The sequence below is a fragment of the Olea europaea genome, chromosome 7 (genome assembly GCF_002742605.1).
Source record: "Olea europaea var. sylvestris chromosome 7, O_europaea_v1, whole genome shotgun sequence".
NCBI classification, from domain to species: domain Eukaryota; kingdom Viridiplantae; phylum Streptophyta; class Magnoliopsida; order Lamiales; family Oleaceae; genus Olea; species Olea europaea.
The window spans coordinates 4,718,231-4,739,142 of NC_036243.1; the positions used below are offsets into that span (position 1 = coordinate 4,718,231).

A 20,912-nucleotide genomic window follows, 5' to 3' on the forward strand; every position below is an offset into this window, starting at 1 on the left:
GAATAGAATTGCTTTCAGAGGAAGTCATATTGGAGTATCTTTATTTAAAAGCTCTTCTAACTAAAAAAAATACTTTCATAAAATTAGTCAATCGAGTTCAAAATTTCTTTTTGACTTTTCAAAAGTCATATTAAACGGGTTGTGAATGTCTTGCGTAAATGTTGATGTTGTGTAGTAGTGTCAAGGTTCATGGTCTGCGGCCTTGCACAGGCCAAAATGAACAAACGAAATTTGAATGTCCGACCGTTCTAGTTCATCCACCACCAATTAGTCACAAGTAACGAATCCGACCCATCTCAAATACGGGTTAGGTCTGGTCGGGTGAGGGCTCTCAATTGACAAACATTAGGCCCATAAGCATATTCCAAGAGAATATACTTTTGTGCTTTTTAAAGTATATGCATATAAAATTTCCAAATTAAAGGAGATGATACAAATGGGACAATTTTAAGTTGCAACTTAAATGAACTTTTCCATGATTGTAGTTTCATTTGTTGAATTTTGGAAATATAATATTTTATTCGCTACCTTATTTTTGGTATTATACTTTCAGTTAAAAAAAAATTAAAAAAGTACTGCTTTTTGTTGAATTTGGTAACAAGATCTCTATTCCATTTACTAAATAATTTAAAAACCATTAATTGATGTCAAAATCTACAGTCCATTTGATGTAATTTTTTTTGAAAAGTAACGTTTAAAGAATTTTGTAATTAAAAAAAAAAGGAAAAATTATATGTTTAAAATTATTTTTTTTGAAAGAATGTGTCATTAAAAATAAAAAAATGAGCTTTAAAAAGCTTGTATTAAGATTTGTTTGAGCCCTCTTTTTCGTCAAAAATATATTTTGAAATAATATTTTGATAGAGAGTGTGTAAACTATCCATCCAGGGGATGCATGGCCTGATGGCCATGTCCGTTTAGGAAAATTCTTAATAGTTTCATAGACTAACACCATGTTTGAGTGACATTTTTTTAAAAAAATTCATTCTTAAACAGTGATTTGACATCATTTCAACCACACATTCTTCAATAAAATATTATTACATGCAAATTCAACTTTTTTTATTTTTTAATAATACATTTTTCATTAATACACTATTAAAAAATGCATTCTAAAAAAAATAATGTGACTCAAACATTTCGTAATATGAGAGTGAAACTCAAATCTCATGAAATTAAAAATTGATACTTCAGATGTCAAGGAAAAATGAATAACGATCTAAAAAAAGAGAGTTAATTAAATTATTGCCTACCGAACTTTACCTTAAGTTATCACTTGTTCACTGAACTAAAAAAGACGTTGGTTAAATTGAAGATGGAGACTTTAAGAAAAGTTGAAACATTTGAATATACGGGGCATTTTCGTTATTTGAAAATATAAGAAGGTGCAAATAGTAATTTAAGAAAATAGGAGGGCAATAATTTTTGTGTTACATGGGCATAGAGTTAAGCTGGCGAGTTGGTTGGTAGTATCGCCCCTTTCGCACGCTATATAAATGGGGCCTTCTCTTTGTAGTGAGAGAGAATAGAGTACCGCAAAGCACTTGTGTAGTAGTAGGTGAAATCGCAACTGGAGATGGATTCAGATTTCGGAGTTCCAAGAGAACTTTCTGATCTTCAAAAACTTAGATCTCAGTATCGACCTCAACTCCCGCCCTGTCTTCAGGTGAATATTCTCTCTCTCTTTTCAACATTGTTATTGTATTATTATTGATTTCGTTTTTTTTTTTTTTGATAGATATCTTTCTCGCTGTTATTGAATCTATTGTGATTTTTGCTGTACATGCTAACGTCTAGGAGAATAGATCTGACTTATACCCTGTTATTTTGTCTGGTGATGTAATGTGTGTCCCCTTGTTTTTTTTTTCCTCATTGGATATTTAATGGATGAAATGTGGTAGAATAAGAACCCATTTCATTGCCGATTCATAGGATATTCAGATTTTAGTCCTCGGAAATGCTTCATTTAAGCTTAAGCTTGAAATTTTAAAGATTTGGATTGCTTTCTGCTTTCAATAATCAAATTTTGTTTTCATCACAATGTGTATGTGTCACGGAGTACTAATTTCAAATTTATGCTGTTCATATCCAAAATAATATGCCGTATTAAGGAAAGAAAATGTAGTTTTGCCTGGGGACCTCGACATTTAATTTTCTTCAGATTAATCTTATTCTGTTGAGAATAGTTTACATTTTATCTTAAAGATCAATTTTTTCCTATAATGTGCCTGCAGACAAAATTTATTTTTTTGGTCTTAAGCCAGTTGAAGAAGATAGTTGTTTGCTGATCTGTTTTATTTCACAAATAAAATAATTCCTTGTAATTTGTCTTCATACAAAGATATATGGTTCTAACCTTTGCTCCTGACTTTTAAGTCAATATTTTGTCTATGAATATGCTTCAAGTTTCACTGAGCTTGTTATTATATTGTAACTTGGACAGGGAACTACTGTTCGCGTAGAGTTTGGGGATGCAACCACAGTGGCTGACCCCTCAGGTGCCCATACCATAAGTAGGTCATTTCCTCACACTTATGGTCAACCTTTAGCACACTTTATGAGGGAAACTGCCAAGGCTCCTGATGCCCAAATAATTACCGAACACCCAGCAATCAGGTATGCATTTGATTGTTAGTACACATTTCTATCACTTCCTGTTCATGGAAATATTTCATAACATCATAATTTGGTATGAAGTGATGTTTGCAACTCAATTTATGCTTGGCAAGGCTTGAGTCTGACTCTACTTCTATCAAGAGTGCTATTTGAATTTGATATGACAAAATTACGAATTTGCACGTTCTCACATTTATTTCTACGTCTTCAGAGTGGGAGTTGTTTTTTGTGGAAGACAATCTCCCGGAGGACATAATCTCGTTTGGGGTCTCCTTGACGCTCTAAAAATACATAATCCCAAGAGTTCTTTGCTTGGATTTTTGGGTAATGGTTCCACTCTGATGTTCTTTATTATCCTCTAGATATTTTATGCTTGGAGCCTTATGCATGCATTAAAAATCCTTAAAGTTAATCCACAAAGTTATGTTTTCTGTTTATTCTGTCTGGGGGAGGTGTCTGCTCTGTGATTCTCTAACAATTTATTGTATCATGTTGCATTTTATTCTGTCTGGGGGAGGTGTCTGCTCTGTGATTCTCTAACAATTTATTGTATCATGTTGCATTTTGTTGTCTTAAAACAATTGGATATTTACTTGAGTATTGGTCACTTCTCTTACGTAGATGATTGATGGTTTTTCAAAAAAGATAAACTTTGTAATGTTATTATACACGTGTTACCAGGTGGTTCTGAAGGTTTATTTGCTCAGAAAACTTTAGAGGTCACTGATGATGTCCTTGCAACCTACAAAAATCAAGGTATGAGTTTATTACAACAAAGTTTTTATATATATTTGTTTTCATAATTTAAATAATATTATTAATTAATGCTATCTTTTGAAGGCGGTTATGATTTGCTGGGAAGAACAAAAGATCAAATTAGAACAACTGATCAGGTTAATGCTGCACTGGATGCATGTATAAATTTGAAGTTGGATGGTCTTGTGATTATTGGAGGTATCCCTGATGATGTCTATTTAGGTTCATGATGATCAAGGATCTATTGGTGTTTCATTTTATATGACTTGCTTATGTTGTGCCTTTGAAGGAGTGACATCAAATACAGATGCTGCTCAGCTTGCAGAAACCTTTGCAGAAAGGAAATGCCCAACAAAGGTACATCATGCTTGCAACACTTGTAATTGATCTGATGTACTTCTAGATTATCCTATGTATACAAATAAATATCATATCTTTAAGGTGTAAGTGTCTTTTCAATTAGAATGCTATCTTCAGTATTTAAATGCTTTCATTTGGCATGTGTTATGGATAAACCATTAGAGAGCTAAATAATTGTCTAAATTCCTCAGGTGGTTGGCGTACCTGTTACCTTAAATGGAGATCTAAAGAACCAGTTCGTTGAGACCAACGTTGGTTTTGACACGATATGTAAGGTATCAATTTTCTGGCCCCTCTCCTCAGTTTTTTTTTTTTTTTTGAAGGATTAAAAAATGGTTTTGCAAAGAAAGCTAATCTTATGTCTTTTACTTATTTTAGGTTAATTCCCAGCTTATTAGCAATGTCTGTACTGATGCTCTCTCTGCAGAGAAGGTAAATGACTCAATTAGTGAGCTTTTGCTTCCTCCCTTTTTTGTCATTTCCTTCAAGAGTCCTATGCATTTTCCTTATTTTGAGTATAGAATAGTTGGTTGATTATTTTCTGGAGGATCAAGGAAATTTTTAATATTTCAGCCTGGAAATTTTTTACCCTCAAGAAGTTTAGTTCTCATGCTGCTCTTGAAAACTTTGTGTTGCACCTGTTATTATACATTATACATGTATAATATCACTTACTTTTCTTATTCTTTCCTTTCTTTTTTGTTTCAGTACTATTATTTTATCCGACTGATGGGTCGAAAAGCATCACATGTTGCCCTGGAGTGCACTCTCCAATCACATCCCAATATGGTTTGTGACTCTCAATCATTGGACATTATAATTTCGATTTGATATTTTTTTTAGAACAGCGTGGCTTTTGTCTTCCGTTTAGAAAACCTCAAGCGATCTTGCAGGTTATTCTTGCTGAAGAGGTGGCTGCATCAAAGCTTACCCTTTTTGACATCACAAAACAAATATGTGATGCAGTGCAGGCCAGGGCTGAACAAGGTAGAATTTTTTGAATCCTTTTGTTATTATTCTGATTGAGCTACTAATGTGACCCTACCCACGTTCTTTTGTACAGATAACTACCATGGTGTTATCCTATTGCCAGAGGGTCTTATTGAAAGCATTCCTGAAGTGTATGCTTTATTGCAGGTATATAATGGACTTAAGTAATTTGCACTTGTTCGGTCTTTTAACAGCTATCTATCTTTCTGAGTATAATTATGGATAAATTGGTGCCTATATTTATCCTAATCCTAAAGAAAGGAAATTGGACGGTTGTATATTACCTATTTTTCATTGGGCACGTATTCAGCATTTTGATCAGTCCCCTTGTATCAAAATTTTGTACCTCTCAGGAAATCCATGGTTTGCTCAGGCAAGGTGTCTCTGCGGATAACATTTCTTCTCAATTGTCACCTTGGGCATCTGCATTGTTTGAATTCTTGCCACCTTTCATAAGAAAACAGGTGCATCTTCATATATTTCTTCATATCAATTCTTGCTACATTATTTATCTTTTATTCAGTATCTTACTTACCTGAAATAACTGTGGTGTTGTAGCTACTTCTCCACCCAGAATCAGATGACTCTGCACAACTATCACAGGTGCTTGTATCCGCCAACTATTTTTTATGCAAGACGTGTAAAATATTTTTTTGTTTATTGATTGTTTTCCTTCTGTTCTCAACAGATAGAGACAGAAAAGCTCTTGGTTCATCTTGTTGAAGCAGAAATGAACAAGCGATTGGTAACCTGTCTTTCTATTGCCTCCGTTGTTGTTTACTCCTTTGTTCACATATTAAATCTTGGAAAGTATTATTTAGTTAGTGTAGCATCCCCGGCTCTGTTTTCTTGACGACTTTCATCTCCTTTCAAGATGCCACTATTCTTTTTTATACAATGAAAAGAAACTTCTATTGTATCTAATTTTATATGTTTTTATATTTTGTTAAAAACTTAATATTTTCATCTTATATATGTATATATATATATGTGTGTACATAAATAGTTCACTGGCTGTTTTTTCCCACTTGATATCATTATCTCTTAAAAGAAAGCTCAGTGGCATTTATCTGGTCACTCATTTTCTGCCTTTGCATTATTTCAGATTTACCACTGTGCATGTCCCCTTGGGTTGTTCAAATGTCTTTTGAACTCTTTTGTTTAATATCTTGATTTTTTGAGCATATATCTGATGTCTGGTTATATTTATAGAAAGAAGGAACCTACAAGGGAAAGAAATTCAATGGCATCTGCCACTTCTTCGGTTATCAAGCTCGTGGATCATTGCCATCAAAGTTTGATTGTGACTACGCATATGTATGTTCTGCTTTAGACTTGTTTAGTTATTATAGATTTTCAGGACACTAAAGCAAGGGATTGGAGGGTAAAAGGGAGTGTTAGGGCTAATAGCGGAGTTTGGAAGCGCTTCTTTCAGAGAGGAATAGGAGAGCCTTCAAGGGAGTTGAGAATCCTTTATGGAGATTCCATCACACTTTCTTTTGTTATCCTTTCCAAATTCTAACTAAATTTGGATTTATAGTAAAACAAATAGCTAAAAGCAACAATGTTGTTTCAGGTCCTTGGTCATATAGGCTACCACATACTTGCTGCAGGTTTGAATGGTTATATGGCAACTGTAACTAACCTGAAGAACCCTGTGAACAAGTGGCGTTGTGGTGCTGCTCCTATAACAGTAGGTTCTCTATTTTTTCAATATTTTTTATTTATGGCAAGAATGTGCATGGAAGATTATAAGCTCGAAAGTCATACTCCTGCACTCTACTCCTTTTTCTTCTTAAAATATGATGTTTCAATGAGTATGAAGTTGAACCTGTTTGGTACTTGTTACTTCAGAGCATGATGACCGTTAAGCGCTATGGTCGTGGCCATGGGGCTGCAACACTGGGAAAACCGGCTCTGCATCCAGCAGCTGTGGATTTGAAGGGCAAGTCATACGGGTAAGCCATTTCTTTACGCCCGTTCTTACTGTTTTGTCTCAATGAACTCTGAAACATGGATTTCGAAATCTTATTGGCACATCCTCAATTTTTTTTTTTTTGGTAAATCTCCTGGGAAATTTAGTGCCTTTGTCTAATGGATTGAGTTATTCTTTCAACTTGTTTGCTACAGGCTGCTGAGACAAAATGCAACCAAATTTTTGATGGACGACGTCTATAGAAACCCAGGACCCCTTCAGTTCGAAGGTCCTGGGGCTGATTCAAAGCCCGTAACCCTGTCTGTTGAGGACCAAGATTACATGGGTCGTATCAAGCAATTGAAGGAACACCTCGATAAGGTTGTCTCTTTTCACTGGTCATTTTCAAATTTCTGCACTAGATAATTTAGCGAATGAACGCTATTGTCTATTTTATTCACTTAAATAATGTCGTGTTCCCTTTTTTCTTCTTTTTCCAGGTGCGTTCGATAGTGAAACCAGGGTGTTCTCAAGATGTTCTAAAAGCTGCTTTGAGTGCTATGGCTTCTGTGACTGATATTCTGTCCGTGATATCCTCACCTTCAAGCGGGAGCACTCCCTACTAATTATTCTCACGTCCTTCCTTCGAACTCTTGCACACTAAATTGGGATTTTACAGAATCTGTTCATCTCTTTTCTTGTTTTGCTTGCGATTCTTATGTAGGATTAAGGATTAGACTATGGTAATAAACTTAATTTTGTTTCTGTAATTTTGTCGTCGAAATAATGTTTGAGAATTGCCTCTGTGATGTAACGCAAAGATTTTTGTCTAAGCTGTGAAGATAATGAATTATGGTTTAGAAGGGAGGATTACTGTCTCATATTAGTTATTACCTCTATTATCTCCTGCATTTCTTCGAGTGAAGATATTTTTGCTTGTAAAACAAATTTTGTCATCCACAGTAGAACCAGATTAAATAATACGAAAACCCAGTGTGGCCTGTTCGTTCCCACTTGTAGAGTTAGGGATAATATAACTAAAGTTACTGATTTATGAATAAAGCTATTCGAACGGGGATCAAAAACAGAGTTTGGTGACGGGACCTGTCTGGTCGTTATTTATTTATTTATTTATTTCTAGTTGTTCAACAAAAAAATAACACTTGTCCCTCTCTTTTTAATTCTGTCATTGACCTACGAACTAATCTCAAAAATACCTTGTTCGATCATTGGAGAGCTGTGTTACATTGTTCGTGAGGATGACTACGGGGCTGATACAATACACACACATGAAGGTCGAGGTTATTTTATTCATGGAGAACCTACGCTAAGCATGTGAAAGCACGATCACCCTCGCGGGTCTTTGACATTTTTCATTATTGGATCAAACTAGTTGAGTTGGCGCGAGAATATAAATAGATAAACAAATGAAAGTCAAAGTAAACCTGTCTTTCAAAAAAAAAACTTATAAAAACATAATCATTTTCCATTAAAAAATTGCCCAACTTTAATTAATTAAGTCACCTCCCGGGTCGTTGGCATTTTCCATCTTTGGATCAAACTAGTTGAGTTGGCACGGAAATATAAATAGATAAACAAATGAGTGTCATTTTTAATAAGAGTCAAGTAGGCAAGACTTTAAAACAAAAAACTTAAAAAAAATATAATCATTTTCCATTAAAAAATTGCCAAACTTAAATTAATCAGATGCCTTGAGCCGGCCCTGTAGATGCTTATTTTGCATCCGCACAAAAAGAAGAATTGTGTTTATTCGGTTTTTGTCCTGTTTCTGGTGGATTATTAACCATTGTAAGGAACAATTACATTTACAATATAAAAGAATGCCAAAAGAATTTCGAATTCAACAAGAAATTCGGTGCCCAACACCCACATTGACTTAAATTTCAGCTATATTCAATCACGTGAAATTTCATCCTTCGAACTAAGTTATTGCTTTCCAGGAAAATTTTCAGGCAGAAGATTTAATTCAGAGATGGAGAAAGGCAACGTTCATGTAGTGGTTCTTGCATATCATGGACAAGGTCACATAAACCCCATGATTCAATTTTCCAAAAGACTGGCTGCTAAAGGAATCCATGTTACGGTAGCAACCACTTTGAGTAATACCAAGGCTATCCAATCTGCATCGAGCTCAATCGTGTTCGAATCGATATATGACGATTGTGCTGAAGGAGGGGTGGGGGGACCAGGAGGATTTAGAGGATTTCTCGATAGATTTGAAGCCAGTGGCACAAGAAACTTGACTCAACTCATCAGAGACTCTGAAAGACCTGTGAAATGTCTCGTTTACGATGCCAACATAACGTGGGCTTCGAGCGTGGCAAGCCAAATGGGAGTTGATCGGGCTGCCTTTTTTACTCAATCGTGTGCTGCGATTGCTAGTTACTATCCGATGCACTGCGAATTATCGGAAGTGACTCCATCAGTTCCTGCTTTCTCCCTGCCTGGATTACCTGAGATTGGACTTCCGAATCTGCCTTCACTTGGTCCTGATACCGGACGATATCCTCCAATAATCCGATACTTATTACAACAATTTGACAATAGTGAAAAAGCAGATTGGGTTCTTTTCAACTCCTTCGACAAGTTGGAAGAGGACGTAAGCATAATTTACTTGATTATGCACAAATTTAATGATGTCAATATTTTTAAACATTCATGTAACTTACTTGAATAAGCCTTGTCGAATGTAGGTCGTCAGTTGGATGTCAAAACTCTGGCCTGTGAGAACCATTGGACCAACTTTGCCTTCTATTTATCTAGACAACCGGGTGGAAGGCGACGATGACTATGGTTTCAACATGCATAAGCCGAACACGGACACCTGCATGAAATGGCTTGACTCCAAGGAAACCGGATCAGTCGTCTACATCTCGTTTGGGAGCAATGCAAATTTGAATACAGAGCAAACAGTAGAATTAGCCGCGGCCCTTAAGCAGAGCAACAATAGCTTCTTGTGGGTAGTGCAGCCAAGTGAAGAAAGTAAACTTCCGACTAATTTTCACGACGAAAACTCAGGTAAAGGATTGGTAGTGAAATGGTGCCCTCAATTGGAAGTTCTGGCACATCATGCAGTTGGATGTTTCATATCACACTGCGGTTGGAATTCGACTATGGAGGCAATAAGCCTTGGGGTGCCTATGGTAGCAATGCCTCAGATTCTTGACCAGATGACAAATGCACATTTTGTCGAGTATGTTTGGCAGGTCGGAACGATGCCTAAGTCGGACGAGAAGGGTGTTACACGAAGAGACGAAATAAAGAGATGCATCAATGAAATTATGGAAGGAGAAAGAGGACAAGAGATTAGAAAGAATGCCATTCGTTGGAAAGTGCTGGCTAAGGAGGCTATAGATGAAGGAGGAAGTTCTGACAGCTACATAGATGAAATTATTTCTCATCTTATGGTAGCATAACAGTAGATTTGATGCAAAATTCTGCTTTTTTAAAGTATAAATAACTTATTTTCAGGATCATGATTATTCTCAGCTTTGATATGCATAGAATAAATCTCCTTGCAGAATATTAGGTAAAAATTGCAGCTTTTTAAGCAAATCGTAAATTGATTTCGGGATTCTGATTTTGTATAGAACAAATTGCATGCAGAATACTAATACTCCCACCATTGCAACTATTTTGGTTAAATTACGTTCACTTCAGTGTCAATCCGGTCCCTATATATGATGACTATTCAAGCAAGAATTTCAACAACTTATACTGTTTGATATTGGAAATTATCTTTACCAAGCTTCTCTCTTCACTCTTTCTAATAAATGAAGATGGCTTTTCTGCCTAACATTGACTACAAGTAAAGGGATACAGATGGAGATGAACAGAATTTTGAGTCTTCACATCGATTGATATGTCAAGCAGTAAGTTTAAAAGGAAGATACCAGCTTCAATAGGTGATCTTAAACCACTTCACCTTCTCAACTTATCGTCTAATACCTTCATTGAAACAATCCAACCATCAGATGGTACTCTTCTTCATCTTCCTTATTTTAAGTCGACTTCTTCCATCCATGTGGGAAATTGTTGAAATTTACGAATTAGTCAACGATTAAAATTTGGAAAAGTCTCCAATGTGTGAGGTGACCAGATGCGACTTTTTAAATGCAAATGATGGATATTGAAGAATAGTGAGCTTTTTGATTGGGTGCGACTATTGAAACGGTTGCATAATGAATAGTCAAGAACCTTTTTGTATAGGAAGCGATTTAGGTAAAATGTGTGAATGGGACATGTCTCCATTGGGTGTAGTGACTAGACGCGAGTTTTCAAATACAAATGGTGTATATTGAAGAGTTGTGATTATTCGAGTGAAGTGTAACTATCCAAATAGTTGCATAATGAATATTCATGAACCTTTGTATGGGGTGTGATTTATATCGTCAAATCATGTCCTAATTTGAAATATTAAAATGATATTGTGCCAAAAGATGTGATAACTAGGAAAAGACACGTTAAAATCTATAAATTAGACCTCATAATTTCATTTTCAACACCTATAATTAATTCTAAATAATTGATTTCTAATTTCTTCTTCCTTCAAGTTCCGTGAAAATAATTTTCAAATTATTTTGAGTTTCTTGTTTAATATCGTCCGCTTTTGGTTTGTCCAACAAAATTGAAGCGCTGTATCGTGGAAGACAGACGTCCATTTAATTCTATTAGTAAAAAGATCAACAATCGCATCCCTAGTTTCATTTAATCTCATTCTACTTTTTTTTTTTTACATTTCAATAATTTACAATTTGTACATTTTTCATGCGCGTATCTTAATTTCATTGAGTCAAAACTCTATGACTATAAGGTATTTTACACCAATAAATCGCAATTATATTGTATTTGTAGGCACTATAGAAATATATTTATACACCAATATTTCAAAAACAGTATCAATATTAAGAAAAGTAAACACGAAATGAAACGGAGATAATACAACACTCATCTTGGGCGATAAAATGTCGGAACCGAATTTATGCTTTCTTGCTGCTTTAAGAAATTGTTACCGAAGGTGTTCGATTTATGGAAAGTACCCAAAAACCGATAAAAAGAAAAGAGAAAACTGCCATAGCCTTATTCGACGCAAATCAACCCCGACCCTAACCCAACCCCATTGCACATCTTTCCCTTCTTCCGACAATTGCGAGCTGTATTTTTCCTTTGCAAAATCCTAGGTAAACCTCAAAATAGTACTCAAATCTTGATGGAAAACCTGTCAGCTGATGTTCATTGCTCGAAAATGCTGCAACTTTAGGTCACTGGTCAGTCATTCTTTCTGCACTTGTTAAAAGTCTGATGCATCGTTCTACAATTTCTATATCCATTTTTAACCATAACCCATTACCAAGGACTTTGAAAAATTTGCAAATTCACTGTCTAAATTTAGCAAAATCATCGTAGAATCGAAAGGAAGCTGTATGTTGAAGTCAATTGTTAGTCCACATGGATCTTGTACAATTGGACTAGGAAAACGAGGACATGGAATTCAATATGGGTTCTGGGGAAGAAGAAGAAGAGACTGTTTATGTTTTAGGACAACAACGTCAATATGATGATAATTATAAAATGACAATGAATTAGCCGAAAGGGCTCAGACTTCTCTGTCAATTTCTAATGGGAATGATGGGGATTTCCATCTCGAGCGCTATGAGGGAATGGAATTTGATTCTGAACAGGCTGGTAGAATTGCTTACAACTCGTATGTGCGGAGGGTTGGGTTTAGCACCCGGAGTAGCGTGCATCAGAGGGAGGAAATGGTGGGCAATGGCTGCCCCACCCGATGTGTTTTCCATAATAGCCTTTGACTTAGTTATTTGTTAAAAAAAAAAAAAGGGAAAATGTAAACAAAATGTGTAGGGTCGAAAATATCCTCATTTAGGAAAGAAGAGAAGATAAAAAAAAAAAGAAAAAATCTGCTGCGGACCGCTCGACGTCGCCTACGGACTGCCCGGACCTCACCAACTTCGACCAAGACCAGAGCCACCTCGATTCGCCGGAGACCGTCATTTTCTTAAAGGTTAGACATGTTTTTTTATAAATAACTAATTTGAATTTGTGAAAGTTTGAATGTTTAGGATATGAATATGGGTTAAATTCATGTGTTTTTATGGTTAAAATGTAAGAAAATATCGAATTTGAGGTTAAAATGTTGAAAAAAAAGTGAAAAAAAGGGACGGAACTTGTCGGAAAAGGATGGTCTGGTCCGTCACGGACCAAACCGGATGGTCCGTTACGGACCACCGGACCAGGACCATATGGTCTGGGTCCGGATTGGTCCGGACCATATGGCCCGGACCACACCGGACCCGGATTTGGGTCAAAAATAATTTTTTTTTTCAGAATTATTGTTTTATTTTTGTGTTAAGAAATAAAATGAAATATAAAATAAATAATATATTAAGAGAATTAACGAAATATTTAAAGATAAATTAAATTGAGTTTTAATTTTTTTTCTTTTTTACTTAAATATACGTTTCAAATAAATAATCGAAATAGAGTAATTAAATATGAAATAAATAATATACATAATTAACGAAATATTTAAAGAATAAATTAAAAAAAACAATATTTTTTTTACTTAACGAATTAAGATAATGAATTAAAAAAATAGTAAAAGGGAAAATCGAAATAAATAATTGAAATAGAGTAATTAAATATGAAATAAATAAAACACATGATTAACGAAATATTAAAAGAATAAATTAAATTGAATAATATTTTTTTTACCTAACCAATTAAGATAATTAATTAAAGAAATAGTGAAACGAAAAATCGAATAAATATTATTATTTTTATTCAAATAAATAATCGAAATAAATAATATACATAATTAACGAAATATTTAAAGAATAAATTAAATTGAATAATATTTTTTGTACTTCACCAATTAAGATAATGAATTAAAGAAATAGTAAAAGGAAAAATCGAATAAATATTATTCAAATAAATAATCGAAATAGAGTAATTAAATATGAAATAAATAATATACATAATTAACGAAATATTTAAAGAATAAATTAAATTGAATAATATTTTTTGTACATCACCAATTAAGATAATGAATTAAAGAAATAGTAAAAGGAAAAATCAAATAAATATTATTCAAATAAATAATCGAAATAGAGTAATTAAATATGAAATAAATAATATACATAATTAACGAAATATTTAAAGAATAAATTAAATTGAATAATATTTTTTGTACTTCACCAATTAAGATAATTAATTAAAGAAATAGTAAAACGAAAAATCGAATAAATATTATTATTTTTATTCAAATAAATAATCGAAATAGAGTAATTAAATATGAAATAAATAATATACATAATTAACAAAATATTTAAAAAATAAATTAAAAAAACAATATTTTTTTTTACTTAACGAATTAAGATAATGAATTAAAGAAATAGTAAAAGGAAAAATCGAATAAATATTATTCAAATAAATAATCGAAATAGAGTAATTAAATATGAAATAAATAAAACACATGATTAACGAAATATTTAAAGAATAAATTAAATTGAATAATATTTTTTTCCTAACCAATTAAGATAATTAATTAAAGAAATAGTGAAACGAAAATCAAATAAATATTATTATTTTTATTGAAATAAATAATCGAAATAGAGTAATTAAATATGAAATAATTAATATACATAATTAACGAAATATTTAAAGAATAAATTAAAAAAACAATATTTTTTTTTTACTTAACGAATTAAGATAACGAATTAAAGAAATAGTAAAAGGAAAAATAGAATAAATATTATTCAAATAAATAATCGAAATAGAGTAATTAAATATGAAATAAATAAAACACGTGATTAACAAAATATTAAAAGAATAAATAAAATTGAATAATATTTTTTACCTAACCAATTAAGATAATTAATTAAAGAAATAGTGAAACGAAAAATCGAATAAATATTATTATTTTTATTCAAATAAATAATCGAAATAAATAATATACATAATTAACGAAATATTTAAAGAATAAATTAAAAAAAGCAATATTTTTTTTTACTTAAAGAACTAAGATAATGAATTAAAGAAATAGTAAAAGGAAAAATCGAATAAATATTATTCAAATAAATAATCGAAATAGAGTAATTAAATATGAAATAAATAATATACTTAATTAAAGAAATATTTAAAGAATAAATTAAATTGAATAATATTTTTTGTACTTCATCAATTAAGATAATTAATTAAAAAAATAGTAAAACGAAAAATCGACACTGTGCATGTCCCCTTGGGTTGTTCAAATGTCTTTTGAACTCTTTTGTTTAATATCTTGATTTTTTGAGCATATATCTGATGTCTGGTTATATTTATAGAAAGAAGGAACCTACAAGGGAAAGAAATTCAATGGCATCTGCCACTTCTTCGGTTATCAAGCTCGTGGATCATTGCCATCAAAGTTTGATTGTGACTACGCATATGTATGTTCTGCTTTAGACTTGTTTAGTTATTATAGATTTTCAGGACACTAAAGCAAGGGATTGGAGGGTAAAAGGGAGTGTTAGGGCTAATAGCGGAGTTTGGAAGCGCTTCTTTCAGAGAGGAATAGGAGAGCCTTCAAGGGAGTTGAGAATCCTTTATGGAGATTCCATCACACTTTCTTTTGTTATCCTTTCCAAATTCTAACTAAATTTGGATTTATAGTAAAACAAATAGCTAAAAGCAACAATGTTGTTTCAGGTCCTTGGTCATATAGGCTACCACATACTTGCTGCAGGTTTGAATGGTTATATGGCAACTGTAACTAACCTGAAGAACCCTGTGAACAAGTGGCGTTGTGGTGCTGCTCCTATAACAGTAGGTTCTCTATTTTTTCAATATTTTTTATTTATGGCAAGAATGTGCATGGAAGATTATAAGCTCGAAAGTCATACTCCTGCACTCTACTCCTTTTTCTTCTTAAAATATGATGTTTCAATGAGTATGAAGTTGAACCTGTTTGGTACTTGTTACTTCAGAGCATGATGACCGTTAAGCGCTATGGTCGTGGCCATGGGGCTGCAACACTGGGAAAACCGGCTCTGCATCCAGCAGCTGTGGATTTGAAGGGCAAGTCATACGGGTAAGCCATTTCTTTACGCCCGTTCTTACTGTTTTGTCTCAATGAACTCTGAAACATGGATTTCGAAATCTTATTGGCACATCCTCAATTTTTTTTTTTTTGGTAAATCTCCTGGGAAATTTAGTGCCTTTGTCTAATGGATTGAGTTATTCTTTCAACTTGTTTGCTACAGGCTGCTGAGACAAAATGCAACCAAATTTTTGATGGACGACGTCTATAGAAACCCAGGACCCCTTCAGTTCGAAGGTCCTGGGGCTGATTCAAAGCCCGTAACCCTGTGTGTTGAGGACCAAGATTACATGGGTCGTATCAAGCAATTGAAGGAACACCTCGATAAGGTTGTCTCTTTTCACTGGTCATTTTCAAATTTCTGCACTAGATAATTAGCGAATGAACGCTATTGTCTATTTTATTCACTTAAATAATGTCATGTTCCCTTTTTTCTTCTTTTTCCAGGTGCGTTCGATAGTGAAACCAGGGTGTTCTCAAGATGTTCTAAAAGCTGCTTTGAGTGCTATGGCTTCTGTGACTGATATTCTGTCCGTGATATCCTCACCTTCAAGCGGGAGCACTCCCTACTAATTATTCTCACGTCCTTCCTTCGAACTCTTGCACACTAAATTGGGATTTTACAGAATCTGTTCATCTCTTTTCTCGTTTTGCATGCGAATCTTATGTAGGATTAAGGATTAGACTATGGTAATAAACTTAATTTTGTTTCTGTAATTTTGTCGTCGAAATAATGTTTGAGAATTGCCTCTGTGATGTAACGCAAAGATTTTTGTCTAAGCTGTGAAGAGAATGAATTATGGTTTAGAAGGGAGGATTACCGTCTCATATTAGTTATTAACTCTATTATCTCCTGCATTTCTTCTCGTGAAGATATTTTTGCTTGTAAAACAAATTTTGTCATCCACAGTAGAACAAGATTAAGCCCCTGTTTGGCCCCCATTACGGGGAAAATTTAATGTATAGAATAGTGTTTTTTGAAAAATGAGTGGTTGAAAAAGAAAGAAAATTTTTCGATTTACGTGTAATATTATTTTATGGAAGATTGTGTGGTTGAAAATAGGAGAGAGAAAAATAGAATGTAATGTAATGTAATTTAATGAAAATCAAACAAGGGCTAAATAATACGAAAACCCAGTGTGGCCTGTTCGTTCCCACTTGTAGAGTTAGGGATAATATAACTTAAGTTACTGATTTATGAATAAAGCTATTCAAACGGGGATCAAAAACAGAGTTTGGTGACGGGACCTGTCTGGTTGTTTTTTTTTTTTTTTTTTCAATAAAAAAATAACACTTGTCCCCCCTTTTTAATTCTGTCATTGACCTATGAACTAATCTCAAAAATACCTTGTTCAATCATTCGAGAGCTGTGCTACATTGTTTGCGAGGATGACTACGAGGCTGACACAATACACACACATAGGGGTCAGGGTTATTTTATTCATAGGGAATTCACGCTGAGCATGTGAGGGCACAATCACCCTCGAGGCCATCCTCGCGGATTGTTTGACATTTTTCATCATTGGATCAAACTAGTTGAGTTGGCGCGGGAATATAAATAGATAAACAAATGAAAGTCAAAGTAAACCTGTCTTTCAAACAAAAAACTTACAAAAACATAATCATTTTCCATTAAAAAATTGCCCAACTTCAATTAATTAAGTCACCTCCCGGGTCGTTGGCATTTTCCATCAGTGGATCAAACTAGTTGAGTTGGCACGGAAATATAAATAGATAAACAAATGAGTGTCATTTTTAATAAGAGTCAAGTAAGCAAGACTTTAAAACAAAAAACTTAAAAAAAATATAATCATTTTCCATTAAAAAATTGCCAAACTTAAATTAATCAGATGCCTTGAGTCGGCCCTGTAGATGCTAATTTTGCACCCGCACAAAAAGAAGAATTGTGTTTATTCGGTTTTTGTCCTGTTTCTGGTGGATTATTAACCATTGTAAGGAACAATTACATTTACAATATAAAAGAATGCCAAAAGAATTTCGAATTCAACAAGAAATTCGGTGCCCAACACCCACATTGACTTAAATTTCAGCTATATTCAATCACGTGAAATTTCATCCTTCGAACTAAGTTATTGCTTTCCAGGAAAATTTTCAGGCAGAAGATTGAATTCAGAGATGGAGAGAGGCAAAGTTCATGTAGTGGTTCTTGCATATCATGGACAAGGTCACATAAACCCCATGATTCAATTTTCCAAAAGACTGGCTGCTAAAGGAATCCATGTTACGGTAGCAACCACTTTGAGTAATACCAAGGCTATCCAATCTGCATCGAGCTCGATCGTGTTCGAATCGATATATGACGATTGCGCTGAAGGAGGGGTGGCGGGACCAGGAGGATTTAGAGGATTTCTCGATAGATTTGAAGCCAGTGGCACAAGAAACTTGACTCAACTCATCAGAGACTCTGAAAGACCTGTGAAATGTCTCGTCTACGATGCCAACATAACGTGGGCTTCGAGCGTGGCAAGCCAAATGGGAGTTGATCGGGCTGCCTTTTTTACTCAATCGTGTGCTGCGATTGCTAGTTACTATCCGATGCACTGCGAATTATCGGAAGTGACTCCATCAGTTCCAGCTTCCTCCCTGCCTGGATTACCCGAGATTGGACTTCCGAATCTGCCTTCACTTGGTCCTGATACCGGACGATATCCTCCGATAATCCGGTACTTATTACAACAATTTGACAATAGTGAAAATGCAGATTGGGTTCTTTTCAACTCCTTCGATAAGCTCGAAGAGGACGTAAGCATAACTTACTCGATTATGCGCAAATTTAACGATGTCAATATTTTTAGACATTCATGTAACTTACTTGAATAAGCCTTGTCGAATGTAGGTCGTCAGTTGGATGTCAAAACTCTGGCCTGTGAGAACCATTGGACCAACTTTGCCTTCTATTTATCTAGACAACCGGGTGGAAGACGACGATGACTATGGTTTCAACATACATAAGCCGAACACGGACGCCTGCATGAAATGGCTTGACTCTAAGGAAACCGGATCAGTCGTCTACGTCTCGTTTGGGAGCAATGCAAATTTGAATACAGAGCAAACAGTAGAATTAGCCGCTGCCCTTAAGCAGAGTAACAACAGCTTCTTGTGGGTAGTCCAGCCAAGTGAAGAAAGTAAACTTCCAACTAATTTTCACGATGAAAACTCAGGTAAAGGATTGATAGTGAAATGGTGCCCTCAGTTGGAAGTTCTGGCACATCATGCAGTTGGATGTTTCATATCACACTGCGGTTGGAATTCGACTATGGAGGCAATAAGCCTTGGGGTGCCTATGGTAGCAATGCCTCAGATTCTTGACCAGATGACAAATGCACATTTTGTCGAGTATGTTTGGCAGGTCGGAACGATGCCTAAGTCGGACGAGAAGGGTGTTACACGAAGAGACGAAATAAAGAGATGCATCAATGAAATTATGGAAGGAGAAAGAGGACAAGAGATTAGAAAGAATGCCATTCGTTGGAAAGTGCTGGCTAAGGAGGCTATAGATGAAGGAGGAAGTTCTGACAGCTACATAGATGAAATTATTTCTCATCTTATGGTAGCATAACAGTAGATTTGATGCAAAATTCTGCTTTTTTAAAGTATAAATAACTTATTTTCAGGATCATGATTATTCTCAGCTTTGATATGCATAGAATAAATCTCCTTGCAGAATATTAGGTAAAAATTGCAGTTTTTAAGCAAATAGTAAATTGATTACGGGATTCTGATTTAGTTCAGCTTGCTTTTTGTATGGAACAAATTGCATGCAGAATACTAATACTCCCACCATTGCAACTATTTTGGTTAAATTACATTTACTTCAGGGCACGGACGGATCTAGAATTGAATCCAAGACTAGGCTACAAAATTTCAAATTGCGGTGCTACGTGGGAAAAAAAAAAATTTTACACATAAAAAACTGGTTTTTAAAAAGAAAAAAATGAAAAATCCGTCTCTGCTTCAGGGTCAATCCGGTAGCTGCACTTCGATTTATTTTTAATTGGGTAACTCTGATTTCAATCATATAACTACACTTTAATTTGATTTCAATTCAACCTCTTTTCCCTATATATGATGACTATTCAAGCAAGAATTTCAACAACTTATACTGTTTGATATTGGAAATTATCTTTACCAAGCTTCTCTCTTCACTCTTTCTAATAAATGAAGATGACTTTTCTGCCTGACATTGACTACAAGTAAAGGGATACAGATGGAGATGAACAGAATTTTGAGTCTTCACATCGATTGATATGTCAAGCAGTAAGTTTAAAAGGAAGATACCAGCTTCAATAGGTGATCTTAAACCACTTCACCTTCTCAACTTATCGTCTAATACCTTCATAGAAACAATCCAACCATCAGATGGTACTCTTCTTCGTCTTCCTTATTTTAAGTCGACTTCTTCCATTCATGTGGAGAATTGTTGAAATTTACGAGTTAGTCAACTATTAAAATTTGGAAAAGTCTCCAATGTGTGAGGTGACTAGATGTGACTTTTTGAATGCAAATTATGGATATTGAATTCTGATTGGGTATGAGTATTCAAACGGTTGCATAATGAATGGTCATGAACCTTTGCATGGGAAGCGATTTAGGTAAAATGTGTGAATGGAACATGTCTCCATTGGGTGTAATAACTAGATGCGACTTTTCAAATACAAATGGTGGATATTGAAGAGTTGTAATTTTTCGAATGAAGTGTGACTATTCAAATAGTGGAAGTGTGACTATTCAAATAGTTGCATAATGAATATTTATGAACCTTTGTATAGGGTGTAATTTATATTGTAAAATCATGTCCTAATTTGAAATATTAAAATGATATTATGCCAAAAGATGTGATAACTAGGAAAAGACACATTAAAATCTATAAATTAGACCTCATAATTTCATTTTCAACACTTATAATTAATTCCAAATAATTGATTTCTAATTTCTTCTTCCTTTAAATTCCGTCAAAATAATTTTCAAATTATTTCGATTTTGTTGTTTAATATCTTCTGCTTTTGGTATGTCCAACAAAATTGAAGCATTGTATCTTTGAAGACAGACGTTCATTTAATTCTATTAGTAAAAAGATTTACAATCGTATACCTAGTTTCATTTAACCTCCTTCTAATTTCTATTTTTACATTTCAA

General features: G+C 34.1%; 4 protein-coding genes across 4 annotated transcripts; all 4 read left to right on the plus strand.

Moving 5' to 3' along the window:
• Positions 1 to 1,435: 1,435 nt before the first annotated feature.
• LOC111396744 (pyrophosphate--fructose 6-phosphate 1-phosphotransferase subunit alpha) lies at positions 1,436 to 7,530 on the plus strand. The gene is made up of 19 exons (XM_023023240.1): positions 1,436 to 1,666; positions 2,444 to 2,616; positions 2,828 to 2,940; positions 3,298 to 3,372; positions 3,457 to 3,570; positions 3,662 to 3,729; positions 3,924 to 4,007; positions 4,111 to 4,164; positions 4,441 to 4,521; positions 4,626 to 4,719; positions 4,796 to 4,869; positions 5,076 to 5,186; positions 5,281 to 5,325; positions 5,411 to 5,467; positions 5,935 to 6,039; positions 6,299 to 6,415; positions 6,577 to 6,680; positions 6,853 to 7,018; positions 7,138 to 7,530. Exons 1-19 carry the CDS (start codon positions 1,577 to 1,579, stop codon positions 7,261 to 7,263), a joined length of 1,851 nt encoding a protein of 616 aa, XP_022879008.1. The 5' UTR covers positions 1,436 to 1,576; the 3' UTR covers positions 7,264 to 7,530.
• An 885-nt stretch (positions 7,531 to 8,415) lies between these two features.
• On the plus strand, positions 8,416 to 10,146 carry LOC111396745 (UDP-glycosyltransferase 74E2-like). Its single transcript, XM_023023241.1, has 2 exons — positions 8,416 to 9,257; positions 9,352 to 10,146. Exons 1-2 carry the CDS (start codon positions 8,631 to 8,633, stop codon positions 10,072 to 10,074), a joined length of 1,350 nt encoding a protein of 449 aa, XP_022879009.1. The 5' UTR covers positions 8,416 to 8,630; the 3' UTR covers positions 10,075 to 10,146.
• Positions 10,147 to 12,318: 2,172 nt separating this feature from the next.
• Positions 12,319 to 16,596, plus strand: LOC111397793 (pyrophosphate--fructose 6-phosphate 1-phosphotransferase subunit alpha-like). The gene is made up of 7 exons (XM_023024773.1): positions 12,319 to 12,447; positions 12,543 to 12,680; positions 15,001 to 15,105; positions 15,365 to 15,481; positions 15,643 to 15,746; positions 15,919 to 16,084; positions 16,203 to 16,596. Exons 1-7 carry the CDS (start codon positions 12,319 to 12,321, stop codon positions 16,326 to 16,328), a joined length of 885 nt encoding a protein of 294 aa, XP_022880541.1. The 3' UTR covers positions 16,329 to 16,596.
• A 1,086-nt stretch (positions 16,597 to 17,682) lies between these two features.
• LOC111396746 (UDP-glycosyltransferase 74E2-like) lies at positions 17,683 to 19,407 on the plus strand. The gene is made up of 2 exons (XM_023023242.1): positions 17,683 to 18,518; positions 18,613 to 19,407. Exons 1-2 carry the CDS (start codon positions 17,892 to 17,894, stop codon positions 19,333 to 19,335), a joined length of 1,350 nt encoding a protein of 449 aa, XP_022879010.1. The 5' UTR covers positions 17,683 to 17,891; the 3' UTR covers positions 19,336 to 19,407.
• The last annotated feature ends 1,505 nt before the right edge of the window (positions 19,408 to 20,912 follow it).

Bases quoted from the DNA above. Each gene is read 5' to 3' on its own strand.
- LOC111396745 (XM_023023241.1), top strand. From the start codon at position 8,631: ATGGAGAAAGGCAACGTTCATGTAGTGGTTCTTGCATATCATGGACAA. The intron at 9,258-9,351 runs GTAAGCATAATT...TGTCGAATGTAG, and splicing joins TCGACAAGTTGGAAGAGGAC to GTCGTCAGTTGGATGTCAAA.
- LOC111397793 (XM_023024773.1), top strand. From the start codon at position 12,319: ATGGAATTTGATTCTGAACAGGCTGGTAGAATTGCTTACAACTCGTAT. The intron at 12,681-15,000 runs GTTAGACATGTT...TTATATTTATAG, and splicing joins AGACCGTCATTTTCTTAAAG to AAAGAAGGAACCTACAAGGG. The intron at 15,482-15,642 runs GTAGGTTCTCTA...TTGTTACTTCAG, and splicing joins GTGGTGCTGCTCCTATAACA to AGCATGATGACCGTTAAGCG.
- LOC111396746 (XM_023023242.1), top strand. From the start codon at position 17,892: ATGGAGAGAGGCAAAGTTCATGTAGTGGTTCTTGCATATCATGGACAA. The intron at 18,519-18,612 runs GTAAGCATAACT...TGTCGAATGTAG, and splicing joins TCGATAAGCTCGAAGAGGAC to GTCGTCAGTTGGATGTCAAA.
- LOC111396744 (XM_023023240.1), top strand. From the start codon at position 1,577: ATGGATTCAGATTTCGGAGTTCCAAGAGAACTTTCTGATCTTCAAAAA. The intron at 6,040-6,298 runs GTATGTTCTGCT...ATGTTGTTTCAG, and splicing joins TTGATTGTGACTACGCATAT to GTCCTTGGTCATATAGGCTA. The intron at 7,019-7,137 runs GTTGTCTCTTTT...TTCTTTTTCCAG, and splicing joins TGAAGGAACACCTCGATAAG to GTGCGTTCGATAGTGAAACC.